Source organism: Dryobates pubescens, chromosome 36, assembly GCF_014839835.1.
Source record: "Dryobates pubescens isolate bDryPub1 chromosome 36, bDryPub1.pri, whole genome shotgun sequence".
Taxonomy (NCBI): domain Eukaryota; kingdom Metazoa; phylum Chordata; class Aves; order Piciformes; family Picidae; genus Dryobates; species Dryobates pubescens.
Window position 1 is genome coordinate 1,871,438 of NC_071647.1, and position 23,700 is coordinate 1,895,137.

Here is a 23,700-nt window from a genome sequence, read left to right on the forward strand (position 1 = left end):
CCCGCCCCCTCCGCCCCCTCCAATTGGCTCACGCTGTTCCTGCGCAGGGGGCGCTTGCCCCCTTCCTATTGGCCGGGATGGGGAGGGGGGTGAAAGGCGTGGTTAGAATTGGTCACGCCCCCGGGGGCGGGGCCTGGCGGCAGGCCTGGGGTACCGCGCGGTTTGGCCCCGCTCGGCTACCGTCGGCTGCGCCGGGATGGACCTGGGGCCGCTGCGGAAAAGCTACCGGGGGGATGAGGAGGTGGGGAGGGGGTGATGGGGTGGGGAGGGGCGTGGGGACAACCGTCCTGGCCCCGGGAGGGCCTTTCAGGATGCCCCCAAGGACACCCCCCCCCGCTCATCGTGTCGGTGGGGACACTGGAACCGGGGTGACCCCGCGCAGGGTGTCCCCAGGACCCAGGGTAACCGGCTCACGGTGCTGGTCGGGACCCTGCACCCGCGCTGACTCTCCTCCTCATGCTGGCTTTAGCTCCTGGAACGGGGGTGACCTCCCCACATTGTCCCCGAGGGACTGTCCCCTTGACCCTGGAGCCAGGGTGGTCCCCTTCTCGTGCTGGCTGTGCCCCAGCTATTGGGGTGACCTCCCCCAGGCTTGGCTTGACCGCCCCCCTTGCCCCCCTTCACGCTGGCTGTATCCCCAAGGCGACCCTCCTTGCACTTTCTGCACTCCTAGGGCTGGGGTAACCTTGTCCCCTGTGCCCTTGAGTCTGGTACGACCCCCACCAGTGCCCGCCGTGTCCCCAGACCGCCCCTTACCGCGCCCCCCCCGGTGTCCCTAGGCCTTCGAGGAGCAGCACCTGGCCTCCCGTGACCCCATCCAGCAGTTCGAGGTCTGGTTCAAGGATGCTGTGGGCTGCCCCGACATTGGGGAGGCCAACGCCATGTGCTTGGCCACCTGCACCAGGTGAGGCTGTTGGGGAGATGCCACGGCAAGGGGAGGGGGACCGGGGGGGACGGTGCCCATGACCCCATCCCTGCCATGGCCTCCCCTCTGCCGCCGCAGGGACGGGAAGCCCTCGGCCCGCATGGTGCTGCTGAAGGGCTTTGGGCCTGATGGCTTTCGCTTCTTCACCAACCACGAGAGCCGGAAGGGGAAGGAGCTGGTGAGGGCTGCGGCCGGGGGCGGGGGTCCTGGGGGTGGTCCCTGCTCGGGGGACAGCAACTTTCCAGCCTCCTCCTCCTGCTGCGGCTTCCTCTGGCCCCGCTCCACCAGGTCCCTGCCTGTTGCTGTGCTGAGGGCTCCAGAGCTGCCCCAGCACTGCAGGGGAGGTCTGAGCAGAGCACAGCAGAGGGGCAGAATCCCCTCCCTGCCCCTGCTGCCCACACTGCTGGGGGTCAGCCCGGGACAGGGCTGGCTCTGGGCTGGCAGCACTCAGTACCAGCTCCTGTCCAGCTTCTTGCCCAGGGAGGTGCTGGAAGCCTTCTCCCTGGAGGTGTTTGCAGCCAGGCTGGAGGTGGCTGTGAGCAACCTGCTGCGGTGTGAGGTGTCCCTGCCCATGGCAGGGGGTTGGAACTGGCTGAGCCTTGAGGTCCCTTCCAACCCTGACAGCTCTCTGGTTCTATCAGTTCTGTGATTCTCACCCCCTCAGCACCCCAAGCCCCCCAGCCCTTCACCCCCACCCTGGACCTGGGGCTTGGCTCTGCAATGGCTTTGTTGCACCTCATGAAGCTGTTGTGCTCCTACTTCTGCTGCCTTGTCCAGGTCCTCCTGGATGGATCCCACCCTTCAGGCACGTCACCCACCCCACTCAGCTTGGTGCCACCTGCAGACCTGCTGTGGGTGCACAAAGAATGGGGGGTTGGGGGGGGAGGGGGGGAAGTTGTCTCTAAGCTGGGGGCAGTGCTGGGCTGCTGACAGCTCTCTCTCCCCTCCCCAGGACGCCAACCCCTTCGCTTCTCTCGTCTTCTACTGGGAGCCCCTTAACAGGCAGGTGAGCTGAGGGCCCTCTGGGACGCTGGGGGAGCAGGGGGGGAGCAGAGGAAGCACAGGGAGCAGGGCTGGACCTTCGGCATGGTGCCCAGCAGCTGGTGCTCACCTCCTGGGGCAGGGATGGTGGGGGTCACACATCTGCCTGGGGGTCACCCTTTGGCTGGGGGTCATGCATCTGGCTAGGGGTCATGCATCTGGCTGGGGGTCACCCTCTGGCTGGGGGTCATGCATCTGGCTGGGGGTCACACTGGCTAGGGGTCATGCATCTGGCTGGGGGTCACCCTTTGGCTGGGGGTCATGCATCTGGCTGGGGGTCATACTCTGGCTGGGGGTCACCCTCTGGCTGAGGTCACACTCTGGCTGGGGGGGGGTGGTCACACATTTGGCTGGTGGGGGGTCACACTCTGGCTGGGGGGTCCCACACATTTGGCTGGGGGGGTCCCACTCTGCTTGGGGGGGGTCCCACACATTTGGCTGGGGGGGGGTCACACTCTGCCTGGGGAGGGTCCCACTCTGGCTGGGGGGTCCCACACATTTGGCTGGGGGGGTCCCACTCTGCCTGGGGGGTCCCACACATTTGGCTGGGGGGGGTCCCACTCTGCCTGGGGGGTCCCACACATTTGGCTGAGGGGGGTGTCCCACTCTGCCTTGGGGGGGTCACACTGCCTTGGGGGGGGGTCACACTCTGGCTGGGGGGGTCCCACACATTTGGCTGAGGGGGGTGTCCCACTGTGCCTGGGGGTGTCCCACTCTGGCTGGGGGGGTCCCACTCTGCTTGGGGGGGGTCCCACACATTTGGCTGGGGGGGGTGTCCCACTCTGCCTGGGGGTGTCCCACTCTGCCTTGGGGGGGTCACACTGCCTTGGGGGGGGTCCCACACATTTGGCTGGGGGGGTCCCACACATTTGGCTGGGGGCGTGTCCCACTCTGCCTGGGGGGGGGGTCCCACTCTGCCTGGGGGGTCCCACACATTTGGCTGAGGGGGGTGTCCCACTGTGCCTGGGGGTGTCCCACTGCCTGGGGGGGGGTCCCACTGCCTGGGGGGGGGTCCCACTCTGCCTGGGGGGGGGTCCCACTCTGCCTGGGGGGTCCCACACATTTGGCTGGGGGGGGTCCCACTCTGGCTGGGGGGTCCCACTGCCTGGGGGGTCCCGCTGGGATGGACAGGCCGAGCTGTGGCCATGCTGGGGGGGGGGTCAGGGAGTGGGGGTGCTCCTTGCCTGGGAGCCCTCCCGAGCCACGGGGGCCTGCCCCAGGTGCGGGTGGAGGGCTCGGTGCGGCGGCTGCCGGAGGAGGAGTCGGAGCAGTACTTCCACTCCCGCCCCAGGAGCAGCCAGATCGGGGCCGTGGTCAGCAGGCAGAGCAGCATCATTCCAGACAGGGAGGTGAGCCCCAGCCCACCCACAGAGTGGCACAGAGGGGTGGGCAGGAAGGGAGCTCCAAGCTCGGCCGGTTCCAGCACCACCAGGTGCCCAGGGCCTCATCCAGCCTGGCCCTCAGCACCTCCAGGCAGGAGGCAGCCACAGCCTCCCCTGGGCAGCCTGGGCCAGGCTCTCCCCAGCCTCACTGGCAAGAATTTCTTCCTCCTCTCCAGTCTCAGTCTCCCCTCTCCCAGCTCAAAGCCATTCCCCCTCGTCCTGGCACTCCCAGCCCTTGTCTGCAGTCCCTCCCCAGCTGTCCTGGAGCCCTTCAGGCACTGGAAGGCTGCTCTGAGGCCTCCCTGGAGCCTTCTCCAGGCTCAACTGCCCCAACTCTCCCAGCCTGTCCCCACAGGGAAGGTTCTCCAACCCTCTGCTCATCTCTGTGGCCTCCTCTGGAGCCTCTCCAGCAGCTCCAGGTCCTTTTTACACTGGGTGCCCCAGAGCTGGAGGCAGTGCTGCAGGTGGGGGCTGAGCAGAGCAGAGCAGAGGGGCAGAATCCCCTCCCTGTGCTGCTGCTCTCCCTGCCCTGGCTGCAGCTCAGCACTCAGCTGGCTCTGAGCTGCCAGGGACCAGTGCTGGCTCCTGGGGACCTGACACCCCCCAAGGCCTTCTCCTCAAGGCTGCTCTGGAGTCACTCCTCACCCAGCCTGTATTTGTGAGGAGCCTGGGGCTGCCCTGGCTGCCCCCTCACTGCCCACCATCCCCTTTGCCCCCTCCCCAAGTACCTGAGGAAGAAGAACGCGGAGCTGGAGGAGCAGTACCGGGAGAGCGCGGTGCCCAAGCCGGCGTACTGGTGAGTCCCTGGGGGGGCTGTGGGACCTCCCCCCAGCGTCGTCCCCCCCCCCCCCCCCCCTAAAGCTTGGTGTTTCTTCTGCCAGGGGGGGATACATCCTGCAGCCAGAGGTGGTGGAGTTCTGGCAGGGCCAAACCAACCGCCTGCACGACCGCATCGTCTTCCGCCGCCTGCGGGACAGCTCTGCCCCCCTGGGGGCCATGACCCACCGTGGGGAGGGGGATTGGATCTTCCAGCGCCTCGCCCCCTGAGGCCACCGCTGCCTCTGGCCTCCTTCACCCACTCAGGAGCAGCACCTGCGCCAGAGCTTGCCCCTCCTGCCCCCCTCGCCCCCCGGGAACGGGGCCGGCCTGGCTCTGCTCTCCCCTGGGCGCTGAGCTGTGGCCCCCAAAGACCCTCAGCCCCTTTTTGCCTCTCCCTGGGGTGGGTGAGAGCAGCAGGTGGGGGCCCTGAGTCCCTTTGCTTCTTTGTGACCTCTCCCAGTGCTGCTGGTGGTTGATTCATCGTGGTGATAATCATGGAGGGACCAAGAAAGCCCCCAGCCAGCCAGCCCCCCCCTCCCCTTGCCCTGCCGCTGCCACCTCTCCTGCCCTGGGTTTTGTCCTGAGCCATGCAGCGTGGGCCCCCCCCCGGGGCAGACCTCCTTCAGCTGTGGCTTTGCCACCACCACTCTGGGCAAGAATTTGTTTCCCTGCAGCTTTTGTGCCCCCCAGTGTTTGTGCCCCCCAGTGTTTGTGCCCCCCAGTGTTTGTGCCCCCAGTGTTTGTGCCCCCAGTGTTCGTGACTGGCTTTGCCTGCTGCCACCAGCACCACCCCCCCACCCCACCCCTCAAGGGCTCTGGCATCCCTAACCCTCACCCTGCTCCTTTTGAGTGGGGGGTGGCACAGCACCCCCTGTTCCCCCTCCCCTTGCAGCTGCCTGCCCCTGCATGGATGCAATAAACCCTGATGGGCACAGTGGGTTTGGGTTAATGTTTACCGGTGTGGGGCCAAGGGGTGCCAGCTGGTGCGGCCCTGGCAGAGGGTGGCTGGCAACCCTCGCTGCCCTGGGCACTGAAACCAGTCCCTGATAACCTTTGCCCTCCCTGGCTCTTGTCTTTGCCCTGGCAGTTGCTGGATCCTGGGGCAGGATCCTGCCCCAGCACACCGAGGGGTCCCAGGGTGGGTTCCCAGCTGTGCCAGGCTGGGCAAAGCCCTGTGGTGGGTGGCAGAGGGAGGGGAGGGTGGCACTGGGATGAGGGGAGCTGGGCTGGCTGGCCCTGGGGGGGGTGTCACACACCTTGTGCCACTCTTGCAGGCTCGCTGGGCGTCTTTGGTGCCCATGGGGTGGGACAGGAGGCTTCTGGCATTGCTTTGAGGGGGGGATGGCAGGAGGGGGCAGCTTGGAGGGGGCTTTGCTGGGGCTGGCAGCACCACACAGCCAGGTCTCCCACCCACCCTGGCATCAGGAACATGACAGGAGGCTGGGTACTACCAGAATGAGCATAGATGAGCCCACCATGGTCTGCTCTGATGGGGCTCCCACCCATCCTGGCATTTGGAGCACGGTGGGAGCCCAGGTACCACCACCACGGGCACCAAGGAGCCGATTGGCACCAGCTGAGCTCCTCCTCCTCCCTACTCCCTCCTCCCCTTCCCACCTGGGAGCCCAGACACCACCACCACCACCATGGGCACCAAGGAGCCGATTGGCACCAGCTGAGCTCCTTCTCCTCCCTGCTCCCTCCTCCCCTTCCCACCTGGGAGCCCAGACACCACCACCACCACCATGGGCACCAAGGAGCCGATTGGCACCAGCTGACCTCTCCTCCTTCCCCCACTCCCTCCCTTCCCTGCCAGGCAGGATCCATCCGGCGCTGCCAGCCCGGGACAAAGAGCAGCCTGTGAGCCAGCAGAGCAAACAGAGCCGAGGGCGGGGGCCGTGGCGGTGGTGGGGAAGCAGCCCTGGCACGACGTTTGTGCCAGGGAGCAGGGGGTTGGACTCCGGCGCTTGGCACCGTCCCGCTTTTGTCACAGCCGGGAAGTGGCTGCTGCTGTTGACTCGAGGCACAGCCGCACCCTGCCCCACAGGGAGGGCACCCCCGGGGCTGGCAGCGCTGCTGGTGGCCACCCCCTGCGTGTCCCCCACCGCCTCCGTGGGCTTGGGGACTCTTGGCGTGGCTGGTGGCCGGAAGGATCCCCCCCAGGAGGGATCCGCAGCCCTTCAGCTGGGGCTGGAGGCTCCACTGAGCTCTCCCCCCACCTGCCCGCGCCCCCCTCCCCGCGAGCTGCTGTTGATTCCAGACCTGGTTTATTAACAACAGTTAATTATCAGCGGTGGGGAGGGCTGATGGAGGCTCCGCTCCCAACAGTCCCACCAAATCCTGGAGCTCCCAGACCGGCCGTGGTGGCTTCCCCCGGAATGGGCTCCGGCGCTGCGCTCCGTGGTTGATGTTTTCCCTTGCTCCAGGAGCGATTCCTGGACGTGAGTGGGAACAGGGCAGCTCCTGGGGAGCCTGGAGCCCTCCACAGCCCTGCAGGATTGTTCCCTCGGGGCAGGGAAGCGTCGCATGCCCTGGTCTGAGGGTGACCGCTGGTGGAGGACGTGGTGCCGAGCAGCCTCAGGGGCTGGGGGGGGGTCTCTCCCAAGCCTCCCTTCCCACGGTGGGGACTGGGATCGGGGCCGTGGTGCTCAGGGCAGAGCTGGGTGGACGATGAGCTCCGGCGGCCTGTGGCAAGCAGCTAAGGTGGGTTGAGCATCCTCGTCCCAGTACAGAACCAGTCAGCCTCGGGGGGGTCCTGCTGCCCGTGGGGGACTGAAAGGGACAATCCTCCCTCTGCCCCTGGGGTGCTGCAAGCCCGGGGCGGGGGGGACGGCTGCAGTTAAACGGAGTCTTTGCTTCTCCCTCGAATAAGCTCCAGTCTGAGTCCATTCTCCTCCTGAAGCTCCATGGTCCAGCATCCCCAGGAGGGGCAGAGCCAAGGTGGGCTGGGACAACCAGTGGTGGTGGCCAGAGGGTGACAGCCGGGGTGGGGGGTGGGGGGGTGTCATTTCTCCTCCCTCTCCCCGGCGGCACAGAGGTTGGGGTTGTCAGCCAGGGTCGCCCTCACTTTCTTCTTCTCCTTGAAGCGCCCCGAGTTGGAGACCTTGACGTGTTTGCCCTTGGTGCTCTTGTCCACGATCTTCTCCAGGCGGGCCGTGAAGCCTGGCGGCCCCTCCTCACCCGCCCCCTCCTGGCTCTCCCCGCCGGCGGCCGCGGGGCCGTCGGGGCTCTCGTACAGCACCGGGGGCACCGAGCGGCGCTTCCGCAGGAAGGTCAATTTCCACCAGCCGTGGCCGTCGGCCATCGCCACCGGCCCCTGGAATAGAGGTGGGGGTCAGAATAACTTCGCGGGAGGGGTCCCTCAGCCCCCCTCAGTCCTGCCATCCCCCTGCCACCGGGGACAAGGGACACGGGCTCGGTGATGTGCTTGCCAAGGGCGGCTCCGGGAGTCCTTCCACTGTCTCTGCTGGGATGTTCGTGGAGGACCTGCACGGGGCTGGGGTCCCGGGGCAGGAGGACCCCGAGGGGACTCTTGGGGTGACATCAGGATTGCTGAGCCCTAGGGAAAGGCTGCGGGCGCTGCCAGGAGCTGCCGTGTTCGCTGCGTGCAGCAGGGCAGGGAGGGAGCCCGGTAAGCAAACAGAAACAGGAACTGGGAAGCAGGTGGGAGCCAGGGAGGTGTCGAGGTCCTGACCAAGGTGTCACTGCCCGCTGCACCCCGAGGCTGGGGTTTTCCTCTTGCCTGTCCCTGAGGGAACGTCGTGGGGGACCCACCACTGCTTGGGAAGGCTCCGGGAAGGCTTCGGTGCCGAGCGTGGCTCCAGGGCAGGGACAGGGAAGGCGGCTCCTGGGTGGTGGAACCAAACATTTCCCTGGCAGCGAGCAGGGAGGGGATTCCCAGCACCTTGTCCTCATCCCGGGAGCGAGCTCCATGCCCCGAGAGCCAGCTCCATATTCCCACACCACGCAGCCGTGACCAACCTCTGCCCAGCTCTTCCTGGACGGTGCCTCTGGCATTGCTTTTGGGTGCCGGGACGGGGGAGGGGGGACAAGAACACCAAGACTGGTGCCAGCCCCCTAGGGAGGATAGCTGGTGACCCCTGGGCTGGTTTGTTGTGTCCCCCACCCTCAAAACCATGTCCCCACCTGCCCTCTCGGCACCCATCACCAAACCACAGCCGTGCCGTGCCACGCCGTGCCACCGAGCTGCCACAGGGGACTTGCCACGTCCCACTCCCCACCACGGACACCCCCTCCGTGTACCTTCACCTCCCACGCCTCCGCTGCGGCCGCCCAGCCCGGGGTGTGGGGGTGGTCGTCCCCGGGGGTGCCGGGGTGGCTGCCGTGCGCCGGCAGGTGCCGTCTACCTGCGGCTGCCCGGTTCGCTCCCTGCCGTCAAGGTGAACCCTCCGCCAACCCCTCCTCGCCTGAGCAAACAGCGGGGCCGGGCCAGGGCTCGCCTGAATATTCATGACGAGGGGGGAACCCGGGGCTGAGCCCCAACCGCGGCCACCGGGCCGCGACGGGCTCCGGGGTGATGGCACCGACCGCGGCACCGGGCCCCCGGTTCGGTGCCCGTCCGTCCCGCCGAGCTGGAGGGCAGGGTGGGCAGCGGGCGCTGGCACAGGGCACGTGTTTGGGCAGCCAGGAGTTAAGGGCAGCCGGCGGGAACGTGGCTCCGGTGGCTTTCGGCGGCTCTAACCGAAACCAGCGGCTGGCGTGGTGGGGCTGCCAGACCGGTTCCTGCTCCCGCTTCTCCCCGCCGGCTCCTTCTGCCCCGCGGGCACCTGCCGGCCTGCGCCGGGCTCGTCCCCACGCTGCCACCGCCCCGCTCTCGGTCACGGACAGCCTGGGGACACGGTGATGCCGGGAGGGACACGGGACAGACACCGTCTCGCCCTCACGCCAGGACGTGTCCCACGGGGACGTGTTGGCTCGGCGATGGGTGGCACCGATCGGTGCCCCCGCGGCCACGACGTTCCTGGGTGCCGGCGGCAGCTGCCCTCCCCCCAGGCGACCCAGAGAGGCTGCTGCCAGAAGGGAGGTCCCCGCGGGATCCTGGATCCGTGCTGGGGATCCCAGAGAGATCTGGGATCTGCTCTGCGGGCGGGTGGGCATCCCCAAGGGATCTGGGATCCCGGCTGGGGTGCTTTGGGGTGGCTGGGGACGCCAGGGTGAGCCTGGGTCTATGCTGCGGCATCCAGCAGTTCCCAAACGATCTGGGAACCCCTCTGGGAGCAGGTGGGGACGAGAGGGGGCTTCTGACTCTGCGATGGGGTAACCCAGTGATCCAAGAGGGATCTGAGATCTGTTGTATGAGTATCTGGGGACCACCAAAGAATATCGGTTCTGCTTGGGGTCCTCCCAGCGATCCTCCAAGGAACCTGAGAATCCCTTAGCAGTGGCTGAGGATTCCGGGGACTTCTGGCTTCGTTCTGGGGTACCCAGAGATCCCAGAGGCATCTGGGATCTGGTCTGGGGGCAACTGGATCCTCATAGGATCTGAGAGCTGCTTAGGAGCCTCCCAAGGATCTCTGAGGGGCCCGGGATCGTCTCAGGGGTGCTGAGTATCCCCGGGTCGGGGGAAGCTGCTGACTCCATGCAGGGGCATGGAGGTGACGGGACCCCGAATCGCCCCCGGGGACCCCGACCGACGCGCCCCGGGCTCTGCCTCACTGCGCATGCGTACACCGCGTCCACCCCAAGGCCCGTTCCGATTGGTGAGCGCTGTCTCCGCCCCTTACTTCCTTCCAGCCAACCGGAGCCCCGGCACGTGGCTCTGTCTCTATGCTGGTAGCTTCTGATTGGTAGGAAGGCGGGGCTTGTTGGGCTGAGGGCGTTTTGATTGGATAAGGTGCGGGAGCTGGGGCAGGGGATTGGCTGAGGTGGAGCGGGGCGGGAGAAGGCGGAAGAGGAGAGGCGGCCGCGGCAGGGATGCAGGTAGGGGCCGGGGGTTGAGATCGCGGCTTGGAGGAGCCGGGACAGGTCGTGTCCGGGCAGGGGGAGCGGGGAAGGGACGGAGGCTGGGCGGGAGGAGCAGGGAGCGGGGACCGGCGACCGGCTGGACCCGGGCGCCGCAGTAAGCCGGCTCCAGCCCCCGGTTGGGCTCCGCCAGCTCCGCCGTGTCCCCTCCATCCCTGCTCTCCCCACAGGTCTCTCCCCAGGACTACCAGAATGTGCCCATCGACATCCAGACCAGCAAGCTCCTGGGTACGGCACGTCTGACCCGGCCCCCAGCAGGGTGACTCCACGGAGGGAAGGTGGCAGCCGTCACGCGTGTCCTTCTGCCCCGGGAGGTTTTGTCACCTGGCCGCGTGGCAGCCTCGGAGCCCAGTGCCGGGGGTCGTGTTGGGTTGTCCCAGCACGCAGCAGGGAGGTGACCCCCTCACCTCCACGCCCCTCTCCTTCCCCTCCAGCCCTGGGGTGGGAACAGGAGTTTTATCGCTCTGCTCAGTGGGGACAGGACTCAGGGCGAGCTCGGCCACCAGGGCTTTGCTCCCTGCCTCCATCCGGCATCACAGAGCAGCCCAGGCTGGGGCGACCCCCTCCTGGGTCCCCCTCCCAGCTGACCCCCGCTTTCCCCCCTCCCCCCACTGCCTCTCAGACTGGCTGGTGGACAGGAGGCACTGCAACCTGAAATGGCAGAGCCAGGTGCTGGCCATCCGTAAGAAGATCAATGTGGCCATCCAGGACATGCCGGAGAACGAGGAGATCAAGCAGCTGCTGGCAGGGGCTTGTGAGTGGAGCTGGGGGCTGGGGCACCCCAGGGGGGGCTGGGGCACCCCAGGGGGGCTGGGACACCCCAGGGGGGCTGGGGCACGGTGGGGGTAGGCATTGCACTGGGAGCCCAAGGTTTTGGTTGTGCCAACTGTCCCCCTGGCTGAGGAGCAGGTGGGGAGAAGGTTGTCCCCAGCAGCCCTCCTGCTGAGCACATCCCCTCCCTCCAATGCAGACCTGCACTACTTCCACTGCCTGAGGATTGTGGAGATCCTCAAAGGCACTGAGGCCTCCACCAAGAACCTCTTTGGACGTTACTCATCCCAGCGGATGAAGGTGAGGTGGGGCTGGGGGGGGTTGCAGCAGGTTGGGGGGCTGGCAGCTTTTGCAGCCCCCCTCCCCACTCTTACCCTCTGCTTCTTCCTCAGGACTGGCAGGAGATTGTAGCCCTCTATGAGAAGGAGAACACCTACCTGGGTAAGGCAGCTCTGGCTGTGGGCAAGCTCTGCAGAGCCCTGGGCAGGTGGCAGTGGGTGGCTTTGTGTCTCCAAAGTGGGGTGGGGTTGAGGTGGGCAGGCAAAGGGTGGCCAGCTCAGCTCCCCAGCTGAGCCCAGCTCTGGGCTCCCCAGTTCAAGAGAGAGAAGGGTGGAGAGTGTCCCAAGAGAGGCTATGAGGATGATGAAGGGACTGCAACATCTTGCTGAGAGCCCCAGGGGCTGTGGAGCCTGGAGCAGAGCAGCCCCAGAGGGGAGCTGAGCAGTGCTCAGCCAGAGCTAAAGGCTGGGGGGCAAGAGGCTGGGGCCAGGCTCTGCTCAGTGCTGCCCAGGGACAGGGCAAGGGGCACAAAGTGGAAGCCAGGAGGCTCCTTTTGATCAGGAGGAGAAAGCTGTTTGGTGTGAGGCTGCTGGAGGCCTGGAGCAGGCTGCCCAGAGAGGTTGTGCAGAGCTTCACAGAGAAGGGTCCTGGCAGTGCTGGGGGGGGACAGCAAGGTGCCCAGGAGCCAGCAAGGTGCCCTCATGGCCAAGAAGGCCAAGGGGCTCCTGGGGGGGGGGGGGGGCAGGGAGAAGAGTGTGGCCAGCAGCTTCTCCTCCACCTCCAGTGTGCCACATCTGGCAGAAGGGCTCAGGCTCTGGGCTCCCCACCTCAAGAGGGGCAGGGAGCTCCTGGAGGGATGCAGAGCCCTGGAGCAGGCTGCCCGGAGAGCTTGTGGAGAGCTCCCAACCCCCCTCCTGGGCCATCGTGCTGCTGGGCAAGCTGCTTCGGGAGTGGGCTCGGACTGGGGGGAGCTGCAGAGCTCCCTTCCAGCCTGCCCTGAGCGCTGCTGAGCTGCTGGGGGGTCGCGGCCGCCCCGGGGCGGGGGTGGCGGCGCGGGGGGTGGGGGGAGGGCCGGCACAGCCTCTCAGCACCCCCTCCCCCGACCCCCCCCCCCTCCCCCCAGCCGAGCTCTCCAGCCTGCTGGTGCGCAGCGTCAGCTACGAGCTGCCCTCGCTGCGGAGGCAGCTGAGCAGGTGCCAGCAGGCGCAGCAGGAGTGCTGCCGGCGCCAGGAGGAGTGCCAGCTGCGGGCGGCACAGCTGCGCCAGCGCTTCCTCGCCTCCTGCCGGCAGTACGGCATCGCTGTGAGTCCGCCCCCCGCCCCCGGGGACCCCCGGCCACCCTCCCCTCCCCTCCTCCCAGCACCTCCCCTCCCCTCCCCCGGCGCTTCCTCGCCTCCTGCCGGCAGTACGGCATCGCTGTGAGTCCGCCCCCGGGGACCCCCGGCCACCCTCCCCTCCCCTCCCCTCCTCCCAGCACCTCCCCTCCCCTCCCCCGGCGCTTCCTCGCCTCCTGCCGGCAGTACGGCATCGCTGTGAGGGCGCCCCCCCGGCCACCCTCCCCTCCCCCTCCCCTCCCCTCCCCTCCCCTCCCCTCCCCTCCCCTCCCCTCCCCTCCCCTCCCCTCCCCTCCCCTCCCCTCCCCTCCCCCGGTGCCTCCCCCCCCCCCCGCGTTGGCCTCGGGGTCTGGCTCCTGGGTTGGGGTTTTCGGGCGCCAGGGCTGCCAGCAGGGCACGGAGGGTGCCCAGGGCAGGGCAGCTGGGAGGGGAGGGGGTGGGGAGCAGGGATGGGGGAGCTGGGGGGTGGGGAAGGGGAGGCTGAGGGGAGACCTCCTTGCTCTCCACAAGTCCCCCAGAGCAGGCTGGAGCGGGGCAGGGGTTGGTCTCTTCTCCCTCGGCCTCGGGGGATAGAAGGGGAGGAGGTGACCTCAGGCTGCACCTCAGGGGGAGGCCATGAGGAAGGATTTCTGCCCTGCAAGAGTGGCCAGGGCTTGGCACAGGCTGCCCAGGGGGGTGGTGGAGTCCCCAGCCCTGGGAGGTGCTCAGCAAACCTGTGGCCATGGTTGGCCCTTAAAGAGCTTTCCCAACCCCAACAAGGCTCTGGGGGGGACCTCAGAGCTGCCTGCCAGGGCCTGAAGGGATCCTGCAGGGAGGCTTTTGCTGAGGGGGGGGTGGGGACAGGCCCAGGGGGAGTGGTGTGGTGCTGGGGGGGGGTTGCTGTTGGCCTGGATGAGCTCAGAAGGCTTCTCCCAGCCCAGCAGCTCTGGTGTGATGCCCTCACTGTGCCAGGTGGGGGGAGGAGGGGGGGGGGGGGGGGGCTGTCAGGTCACTCCACAACCTTGTGCCCCCCCCCCCTTCCTGCCTGTGTCTCACTGCAAGCAGAGGCTGAAGCCCCCTCCCCCAGCCCCCGGGGGGGTGCCCTCTCTGCCATGCCCCTGCTGTGTGCCCAGGGCCAGGACGTGCGGCAGGAGCTGCTGGCCTTGGTGCAGGACCTTCCCTCCCTGCTGTCTGCCGTTGGGGCAGGGGCCAGTGCCCTCTCTGAGGCCATTGAGCTGTACCAGGCCTGTGTGGAGTTCGTGTGTGAGAGGTGGGTGTGGGGCACCCAGGCAGCAAACCCTCCCCCCCCACCCCCCAAACCCCCCTCCCCACAGCTGTGGGGCTGCTGCCATCACCCAGGCTGGGGAGGTTTGCTGGGGGAGGTTGGGGGGCAGGGAGGGGGAGGTGCCAGCCCCTCCACCTTGGCAGTGATGTGCCTGGGGGGGGAGGTTGGGGGGCAGGGAGGGGGAGGTGCCAGCCCCTCCACCTTGGCAGTGATGTGCCTGGGGGGGGGAGGTTGGGGGACAGGGAGGGGGAGGTGCCAGCCCCTCCACCTTGGCAGTGATGTGCCTGGGTGGGGAGGTTGGGGGGCAGGGAGGGGGAGGTGCCAGCCCCTCCACCTTGGCAGTGATGTGCCTGGGTTGGGGGGGGGCTGCCAGCTCCACAGAGGTGGTGGTGCCCATGCTGCGCCACGTGGGGAGGAAGGGCAACACAACTGTCTACGAGTGGAGGACAGGGCTGCAGCCCCTGAGGGTGGAGAGGCCTCAGGTGGAGGAGGAGGTGGTGCCAGAGCAGCCCAAGGAGGACACAGTAGGTCCTGGCCAGGTCCTGGCTTCCCCCCCCCCCCCCCCCCCCCCCTCCAGGTCCTGGGGGCAAGGCCAAGCCCTGGCAATGCCCCTCTCTGCTTCTGCCCCTCTGGTTGGTTGGGGTCAGGCTGTTTGTGTCCCCCCTCCCAGGGCTTCAGGAGGTCTCTTTGGTCCTTCTCCCCACAGATTGACTGGGGAGACTTCACCCTGGAGCCAGCCCAGGGGGGTGAAGGTGGCACTGCCAGTGGGGGAGCCCAGAGCGAGGAGATCGACTGGGGGATCACAGCAGAGCCTGAGCCCCAGGTGGGGGACCCCTGGCTGGGGGCTTCTGGGGGCTGGCCCTGCTCCAGAGCCAGGCTGGGCACTGGGGGGTGTCCCAGGCACCCCCATGGGGGCTGGCCCTGCTCCAGAGCCAGGCTGGGCACTGGTGGGTGTCCCAGGCACCCCCATGGGGGCTGGCCCTGCTCCAGAGCCAGGCTGGGCACTGGGGGGTGTCCCAGGCACCCCCACGGGGGCTGGCCCTGCTCCAGAGCCAGGCTGGGCACTGGGGGGTGTCCCAGGCACTGGGGGGTGTCCCAGGCACCCCCATCTCAGGGAGTGACCTTTCTTCTGCAGCAGGGAGCTGGCATTGACTGGGGAGATGAGGACAGCCAGGAGGTAGAGATCACAGTGCTGGAGGCTGGCACCGAGGGTGAGCATGGCTGTAAAGGGACACAAGAGGGGTCCCAGAGGGTGGCAGGCAGCACCCCCCCTGCCTCCTGCCTGCCTGCAGTGGCCCTGGGCCCCTGCTGGGCACAGCAGAGGGGCAGCACAGCGCCTGGCAGCCTCCCCCCGGCTGCTGGGCTGGACGGAACCCCCCTGCAGGCTGCCAGGGGGTGATGCTGAGCACCCTGCTGGGCTGGGGGTGGGGGTGGGGGTGGTGCCCAGGCTCTGTGAGCTGTGAGTGCCCCTCCCCTGCCCCCCTCCCGCCCCCAGTGCCCGAGGGGGTGGCCTGTGGCACCGATGCCCTGACGCTGCTGGAGCACGCCCAGACCCGCGGGCAGTTCGTCGACGAGCTGATGGAGGTGGGTGCCAGGGGGCAGGTGGGTGCCAGCCTGCCCAGAGCAGGGGTGGCACTCCCAGGCCCTCCCCTGTGCCCTGTCCCCCCCCCTGCAGCTGGAGCTGTTCCTGTGCCAGCACCTGGTGGAGATGCAGGAGGAGGCAGACATCGTGGCCCTCAGCCAGCTGCAGCTGGCCCCTGCCGTGCTGCAGGGCCAGAGCAGTGCCCACGTCAGTGCCATGCTGGCCACCACCAGGGCTCTGCTGGGCCAGCTCTGCACCCAGAGCATGCAGCACCTCTTCATGATCCTGGCCTCCCCCAGGTCCTCCCTCGGGCTGGGCAGGGCTGGGCAGGGCTGGGGGGCACCACAGCGTGGGCACAGAGTGGGGGCAGGAGGTCCCTGAGCTGTGGGAAGGGGCTGGAAGGGAGCTCTGGAGCTCCCCCCTGCCCCCCAGCAGGGCTCCCCCAGCAGCTTGCCCAGGGGCACAGTGCCCAGGGGGGGTTGGGAGCTCTCCAGGAGCTCCCTGCAGCCTCCTGAGGTGGGGAGCCCAGAGCCTGAGCCCTTCTGCCAGATGTGGCACGCTGGAGGGGGAGGAGAAGCTGCTGGCCACACTCTTCTCCCTGCCCCCCAGGAGCCCCTTGGCCTTCTTGGCCATGAGGGCACCCTGCAGGCTCCTGGGCACCTTGCTGTCCCCCCCCCAGCACTGCCAGGACCCTTCTCTGTGGAGCTGCCTCCCAGCCCCTCACCCTCTCAGCTCTACTGCTGCTGGAGGTTACTCCTCCTGCAGTGCAGGACCTTGCCCTTGCCCTTCATAGACTCACAGCAGTGTCAGGGCTGGAAGGGACCTCAAGGCTCAGCCACTGCCAACCCCCTGCCACGGCCAGGGACACCTCACACCACAGCAGGCTGCTCACAGCCTCCTCCAGCCTGGCTGCAAACACCTCCAGGCAGGAGGCTGCCACCACCTCCCTGGGCAGCCTGTGCCAGGCTCTCACCACCCTCCTGGGGAACAACTTCTTCCTCACATCCCAGCTCAATCTCCCCACTTCTAGTTCTGCTCCATCCCCCCCAGCCCTATCCCTCCCTGACAGCCTCCAAAGTCCCTCCCCAGCTTTCCTGCAGCTCCTGGAAGGCCACCAGAAGGTCTCCTGGGAGCCTTCTCCTCTCCAGCCTGCCCAACCCCAGCTCCCTCAGCCGGTCCCTGGAGGAGAGGAGCTGAGCTTCAGCAGGGAGGAGTCCCGGGCTGGGGGTGGCAGCTTGGGGAGGTGTTGGGGGGGGGGGGGGGGGGGTGACAGGGAGCCTGTCCTGTCCCCCCCAAGCAGGTATGTGGAGCGTGTGAGCGAGCTGCTGGGGCAGAAGCTGAGGCAGGCAGAGCTGCTGCTGGCCAAGGAGGAGCTGATGAGGCAGAAGAGGGAGGAGGCCCTGGCCGAGCAGGCTGCCCTGGAGCCCAAGCTCGACCGCCTGCTGGAGAGGACCAAGGAGCTCCAGAAGCTGGTGAGGGAGGCAGGGAGGGGAGAGGGCAGAGGGGGGGTGTCCCCTCCTGCTCTCCCCCCCTCACCACCACCACCCCCTGCCCCTCCTTGGCTCTGTCCTGCAGATCGAGGCTGACCTCTCCAAGCGCTACGGTGGGCGCCCGGTGAACCTGATGGGAGTCTGCTTGTGACCCCCTCCCCTCCCCCCCCCCCCCCCAGCCTGGAGACCCCCAGGGAGAGGGGGCACAGGGGCTGCTCCTGCTCCCCAGCCCCCTCCCAGGCCCAGCCCTGGGCAGCTGGGAGCGTGGCTGTGGCTTCCCTGGCAGGAGGGGGGTTGGATGTTGGGGAATAAAGGCAAAGCTTTCACCCACAGCAGCCTGGAGTTGGGGGGGGGGGGAGGAGGGGGGAGCCCCAAAATCTCTGCTGGGGGGGGCTGAATGAAGCCAAACCCCTTCAGCAGCATGGACCTGGGCTTGGGGGGGCAGAGGGGAGCCCCCAGATCTCTGCTGGGGGGAGCTGAATGAAGCCAAACCCCTTCAGCAGCATGGACCTGGGCTTGGGGGGGCAGAGGGGAGCCCCCAAAGCTCTGCTGGGGGGGGCTGAATGAAGCCAAATCCCTTCAGCAGCATGGATCTGGGCTTGGGGGGGCAGAGAGGAGCCCCCAGATCTCTGCTGGGGGGGGCTGAATGAAGCCAAACCCCTTCAGCAGCATGGACCTGGGCTTGGGGGGGCAGAGGGGAGCCCCCAGATCTCTGCTTTACTGTGGGGTGGATGTTCCTTAATGAAGCCAAACTCTTCACCCACTCGTGAATGTGAAGTTGGGGGGGTGTGGACGGGAGGGGACCCCCAAAATCTCTGCTTTATTGGAGGGGGGGGAGGGTGAAACCTTTCACCCCCTCATCAATGTGAACTTGGGGGGGGAGGGGACCCCCTAAATCTCTGCTTTATTGGAGGGGGGGGAGGGTGAAACCTTTCACCCCCTCATCAATGTGAACTTGGGGGGGGGAGGGGACCCCCTAAATCTCTGCTTTATTGGAGGGGGGGGAGGGTGAAACCTTTCACCCCCTCATCAATGTGAACTTGAGGGGCTGGGGGGCTGGGGGGAGGGCAGAGAGCAGCCCCCAACCCCCCCTCTCTGCGGGCGGCCCTCGGGGGTGGTTCCTTTGCGGGGCGGGCGGCGCCGCCCCCTGTTGGAAGGGAAGGGAGGGGAGGGGGTCGGGGGGGTGGGGGGGGGTCGCGGTGGGGTTGGGGGGTGGGAGGTGGGGGGGATTCGATTTTAATTTCATAGCAGAGCGGTTGATTCATGGCCGCTTGTCGCCGGCGGTGACGCCGGTAATGACTTTCCCTCCCCGCGCACAGCCGAGTGACACCGCTCATTATTCCTGCCGCTCGTTAGCGCCGCGCAGGGGGGGACCCCCACCCCCACCCACCCCCCCCCGAGCCCCCCGCTAGACAGTGAGCGATGGCCCCCATTAATCACACCCCACCCGCCCCTCCCCCTCCCACCCCCTCCGTCCCTTCCCATCAGCCGGTGGGAGGGCAAAAACCCCCTCCCCCCACCCCCTCATACCCACCCCCGACCCTCCCCTTCCCACCCCCCCGACCCTCCCCATCCCACCCCCCCCATCCCTTCCTATCAGCCGGTGGGAGGGCAAAAACCCCCTCCCCACCCCCTCATCCCCACCCCCGACCCTCCCCTTCCCACCCCCTCCATCCCTTCCCATCAGCCGGTGGGAGGGCAAAAACCCCCTCCCCACCCCCTCATACCCACCCCCGACCCTCCCCTTCCCACCTCCTCCATCCCTTCCCATCAGCCGGTGGGAGGGCAAAACCCACCCCCCCACCCCCTCCCATCCCCTTCCTCCTGGTCTCTGCTGAGCCCCCCCCTCCGTCTCCCCAGCATCTTCTGGGAGGGGTCTTCCCCACCCCATTGATGTCATGAGTTTGTCGCCCCCCTCACCCCCCCCCCCCCACCTCCCCGCCGGGTTATTGGTCCCTCTGCTTCTCTTGCCCCAGCCCCTGCCACCTTACCGCTGCTCATTGGTGGGGGGGCTGCCCCCCACACCCCCTCCACCCCCCCCCTCCCCAAGCCAGGGCTGGGTCCTCCAGTGGGGTCCGGGGGGGTGCAGCATCACCAGCAGCTGGGGGTCGGTTTGTCCCCAGCGGGAGGGGCGTGGGGAACCTCATCCCGGTGGGGTCCGGGGGGGGTTTCCAAGCCCTATAGGATCAAGTGGTGAGACCGGGAGAGAGCTCCTGCCCCGCTGGAGCTGGGGGATCCCAGCCCTGGGGGGTCCAGCTGTGGGGCTGAGGGATTGTGGCCTCGCAGGATCCAGCTGTGGGGCTGGGGGAGCTCCTATCCCATAGGGTCTGGGGGATTGTGGCTCCCAGGATCCAGTTGTGGGGCTGGGGGATTCTGGCTCCCAGGATCCAGCTGTGGGGCTGGGGGAGCTCCTATCCTATAGGGTCTGGGGGATTGTGGCTCCCAGGATCCAGTTGTGGGGCTGGGGGATTCTAGCTCCCAGGATCCAGCTGTGGGGCTGGGGGAGCTCCTATCCTATAGGGTCTGGGGGCTTCTGGCTCCCAAGATCCAGCTGTGAGGCTGGGGGAGCTCCTATCCCATAGGGTCTGGGGGCTTCTGGCTCCCAAGATCCAGCTGTGAGGCTGGGGGAGTTCCTATCCCATAGGGTCTGGGGGATTGTGGCTCCCAGGATCCAGCTGTGGGGCTGGGGGAGCTCTTACCCATAGGGTTGGAAGGATCCCACCCACCGGGGGGGGTGGTCACGAAAGATCCCACAGCAGGACCAAAACCCGCCGAGACGTGGGGCTGGGTGGGGTCCTGTCCCCCTCCCTGTCCCCCTCCCTGTCCCCCCAGGCACTGTGTCTCCGTGGGACAATGCGGGGCAGCTCCCTGGGTGCGTGCCGGCGGTGTCCCGGCTCCGGTCCCGGCTCCGGTCCCGGCGGTGTCCCGGCTCCGGTCCCGGCTCCGGTCCCGGCGGGGTCCCGGCTCCGGTCCCGGCTCCGGTCCCGGCGGGGTCCCGGCTCCGGTCCCGGCTCCGGTCCCGGCGGGGTCCCGGCTCCGGTCCCGGCTCCCCCCGCTGCCGCCCCCCGCGCCGCGGTGCGGTGGGTGAAGGTCAGCGGGAGGCAGCGCGGCGGCCGGGAGCCGCTCATTACCCTGCTAACGGTGATTAACGGAGCAATTAAACCGCGCCTGCGGCTCCTCAGCGCCCGGGGGACGGCGCTGGGAACCGTGAAGGGTCTCTGCCGCTCTCCCCCTCCCCAAACGGGGTGGGTGCTGGGGAGGAGGGGGCCCCACAGGCCTGGCGGGGCCCCGGGGGCAGCTGCGGGGTCACCGGCACCGTCGTCTCCATAGCGAGCGGTGAGGAAGGCATCCAGCACGGGGGGGGTGAGGGGGGGTCCCCAACCATAAAGCCCCCAACCATAAAGCCCCCTTTTATCCACCCACCCCACCGGAACTAATGCCCCCCACCGCTGCGGGGCTGCCTCCCAGCCCCCCCAACCTCTGACCCCCAGAGCCCTCCACCCCCAGCCAGCCCCACAGGTCACTGGGGTTGGGGGGGCAGGGGCCGGGGGGGGGTCACAGCTGGCCGGGGGGGGGCTGGGGGCATCGTGGAGGCTTTAAGGGGATTTAAATGAGTCCGGGGCGGGGGGAAGTCAAGGGGCTCCCATTGCACCCCTCCACAGAGGGTGCCCCCCACCACCCAGGGTGCCCCCCACCACCCAGGGTGCCCCCCCTCTGTGCTAGGGGCTGTGTGGCCATTATCGATGTCACCGTCTGGGGGGCGGGGGGGGGGGGGTGGTCGGTCCCCTCCATCCCCATCAGACATGAAAGGTGGGGGCCACTCGCTGTTCCCATTAGTGGGGGGCAACGTCCTGGCCTGGGGGCCTCGGGGGGGTGGTGGGAGCAGCAGGTTCTTGGGCGGGGGGGGGGGGGGGGGTTAGAGCCCCCTTGCACCCAATGTCTGTGTCCCCTGGGCTTGGGGAGGTGTGGGGGGAGGGGATGAGGGGGATCAGGTGTGGGGGGAGGGGGACATGGCCAGAGAGGCCAGAAACCGGGGGGGGGACACACACGTGTGGCCAGAGGGGACAGGGAACAGGGTGGGCTCATGGGTGGAGAGCACACAGACCAGGGGGATGCGTGGCTGGGACCTGAAATCTCAGCCCCCCCCCCCCCCCCCCAAATGTTGGGGTCCCCTGTGGGTCCCTGCCTATCCCCCTTGCCAGGTGGGGGCCACCAGTGGGACTGGGGGGATCATAGCCCTGGGGGGGGGCTCAGGACCGAATTTACTCCAGAAAGCAGCAGACAAAGGGAAGAGGCAGAGCCGGGGACAGGGACCCCCCCAGCCCCACAGCTCTCTCATCCCCCTCCTGGGCTCCAGTGGGGCTGGGGACAGGGACCCCACCCCCAGCCCCACAGCTCTCTCATCCCCCTCCTGGGCTCCAGTGGGGCTGGGGACAGGGACCCCCCCTCAGCCCCCCAGCTCTCTCATCCCCCTCCTGGGCTCCAGTGGGGCTGGGGACAGGGACCCCCCCCCCCCCAGCCCCACAGCTCTCTCATCCCCCTCCTGGGCTCCAGTGGGGCTGGGGACAGGGACCCCCCCCCCCTCAGCCCCCCAGCTCTCTCATCCCCCTCCTGGGCTCCAGTGGGGCTGGGGACAGAGACCCCCCCCCCTCAGCCCCCCAGCTCTCTCATCCCCCTCCTGGGCTCCAGTGGGGCTGGGGACAGGGACCCCCCCTCAGCCCCCCAGCTCTCTCATCCCCCTCCTGGGCTCCAGTGGGGCTGGGGACAGAGACCCCCCCTTCAGCCCCCCAGCTCTCTCATCCCCCTCCTGCGCTCCAGTGGGGCTGGGGAGCCGCTTTGCCCCCTCCCTTTCCACGGCTTGGGGAAGGGGGGGAGGGAGGGGGGGGCGGGGGGGCGGCTGCTGCTCCATCTCACCTGCCAGGGAGGAATTTAATTACCAATTAAGGACCCTTCCATCTGCTCCGGGCCAGCCCCAGCGCTCCCCGCGCAGCCCTGGCAGCCATTCCGCTCAATTAGCTGCCAAGCACAGCGCAGCCGGGGCGGGGGGAGGGCAGCTCCCGGCCCCACCAGCTCCTGGGGGTGGGAGGGGGGCACCCCCACCCCCCCCATCCCTCTGTCCCTAGCCCTCCCCACAGCTCTCCCTGGGCCATCCGGTCCCGGTGCCCTTGTCTGTCCCCTCTCCATCCATCCCTCTGTCCCTCCCTCTGTCCTTGCACTGTTTGCTGTATCCTTCTGTCCATCCCTGCATCCTTCTGTCCATCCCTGCATCCTTCTGTCCATCCCTGCATCCTTCTCTCCCTCCAGCTGTCCCTGCATCCCTTCCTGGATCCCTGCATCCCTTCCTGTATCTCTGCACCCAGCCCTCTGTCCATCCCTGCACCCCTCTGCCCCTCAATCTCTCCCTCCCTCCATTCCTGCCTCCTTCCTTCCATGCCTCCCTCCAGCATCCCTCTGTCCTTCCCTCCATCCCTCTGTCCATCTGTCCCTGCATCCATCCCTCCATCCCTGCATCCTTTCCTGTATCACTCCACCTTTCCCTCCATCCTTCTGTCCCTCCCTCCATCTCTCCTTGCATTGTTTCCTGCCTCCCTGCACCCATCCCTGCATCCTTGTCCCTCCATCTCTCCCTGCATCCATCCCTCCTTGGCATCCTTCCCTCCTTCCCTGCATCCTTCCCTGCATCCTTCCCTCCTTGGCATCCTTCCCTCCATTCCTCCTTCCTTGTCCCTCCATCTCTCCCTGCATCCATCCCTCCTTGGCATCCTTCCCTCCATTCCTCCTTCCCTGCATCCTTCCCTGCATCCATCCCTCCTTGGCATCCTTCCCTCCTTCCCTGCATCCTTCCCTGCATCCTTCCCTCCTTGGCATCCTTCCCTCCATTCCTCCTTCCTTGTCCCTCCATCTCTCCCTGCATCCTTTCCTGCATCCCTCCCTCCTCCATTCCTGCCTCCTTCTACCTATCCCTGCATCCTTCCCTGCTTCCCTCCTTGGCATCCCTCCTTCCAACCCTCCTTCCCTGCACCCATCCCTCCTTGGCATCCTTCCCTCCTTCTCCCCTCTCTCCTCACCCTCTCCCTCCCCTCCCAGCCAATGTTTAGGGTGCAGCAGCAGTCCCCAAGGTCTCCAGAGGATGAAGAGGGCAGGGGGACACCTCCTGCCCCCCATGACCCCTCCCCAAGACCCCCAGCTGAGCCTCCCCCACCCTGCTGTCTCCTAGGGGCAGAGGCTGCAGCAGCTGAAAGGGCTTCAAATGTCTCTGTTCAAACAACCCCCCCGGAGCCCCGGGGGACAAATGAACCACCCCGGGGCTGGGGGGAGAGATTTGGGGTGGGAATGGCTGTCCAGTGCCCCCCCTCTGTCCCCCCCCCGCGGGGGTCTATGGGGTCCTGGAGGCTCATTCAGAACCTTGGCAGGAGCAGGGAAAAGAAGGGAAGAGACCAAACCTCTGGGAGTCGATTTTGGGGGTGGGGGGGAGGAGGAATTCCGCCTGCAGCTCTCCCCCCACCCCCCCAGCCAGGCAGCAGCCATAGGTGTGATGAGTTGGGGAGGGGGGGGGAAGCTCAGCCAGGGGGGTTTGGGGGTTCATTGTAGACCCAAACCCCCTCAGCACGGCCAGATTGGGGGGGGGGGGGGAGGGAGGAAGGCTGCTCCCCAGAGCAGGGAGGACCAGAGGACCCCCCCCCGCGCAGGGCGGGGATGCTGCAGCAGGACAGGGGCCAGCCGGGGCCCATCCATCACCACGACAGCCCAGGGACAGGCAAGGAGGGAGCCCCTCCCTCAGCACCCCCACCCCAGCCTCTGTGTGTGTCCCCCCCGCGTCCCCACCCAGCC

General features: G+C 67.7%; 3 protein-coding genes across 4 annotated transcripts; 2 read left to right on the top strand and 1 right to left on the bottom strand.

The window, feature by feature from the left end:
* The first annotated feature begins 145 nt into the window (after positions 1-145).
* PNPO (pyridoxamine 5'-phosphate oxidase) lies at positions 146-4,700 on the top strand. 2 transcript variants are annotated; one of them, XM_054176844.1, is made up of 7 exons: positions 146-241; positions 780-904; positions 1,004-1,103; positions 1,878-1,931; positions 3,187-3,315; positions 4,074-4,144; positions 4,210-4,700. In XM_054176844.1, exons 1-7 carry the CDS (start codon positions 197-199, stop codon positions 4,346-4,348), a joined length of 663 nt encoding a protein of 220 aa, XP_054032819.1. In that variant the 5' UTR covers positions 146-196; the 3' UTR covers positions 4,349-4,700. The 2 variants fall into 2 exon arrangements, with proteins under 2 accessions (XP_054032819.1, XP_054032818.1); XM_054176843.1 differs by having other exon boundaries at positions 4,230-4,700.
* A 2,464-nt stretch (positions 4,701-7,164) lies between these two features.
* Positions 7,165-8,467, bottom strand: PRR15L (proline rich 15 like). The gene is made up of 2 exons (XM_054176957.1): positions 8,431-8,467; positions 7,165-7,483 (listed from the first exon to the last, which is right to left on the bottom strand). The coding sequence occupies exon 2, from the start codon at positions 7,469-7,471 to the stop codon at positions 7,172-7,174; it is 300 nt and encodes a 99-aa protein (XP_054032932.1). The 5' UTR covers positions 7,472-7,483; positions 8,431-8,467; the 3' UTR covers positions 7,165-7,171.
* A 1,596-nt stretch (positions 8,468-10,063) lies between these two features.
* On the top strand, positions 10,064-17,039 carry CDK5RAP3 (CDK5 regulatory subunit associated protein 3). The gene is made up of 14 exons (XM_054176849.1): positions 10,064-10,107; positions 10,320-10,377; positions 10,772-10,903; positions 11,120-11,220; positions 11,313-11,361; positions 12,323-12,501; positions 13,646-13,782; positions 14,171-14,321; positions 14,504-14,620; positions 14,933-15,008; positions 15,293-15,381; positions 15,473-15,678; positions 16,680-16,851; positions 16,955-17,039. Exons 1-14 carry the CDS (start codon positions 10,102-10,104, stop codon positions 17,018-17,020), a joined length of 1,539 nt encoding a protein of 512 aa, XP_054032824.1. The 5' UTR covers positions 10,064-10,101; the 3' UTR covers positions 17,021-17,039.
* The last annotated feature ends 6,661 nt before the right edge of the window (positions 17,040-23,700 follow it).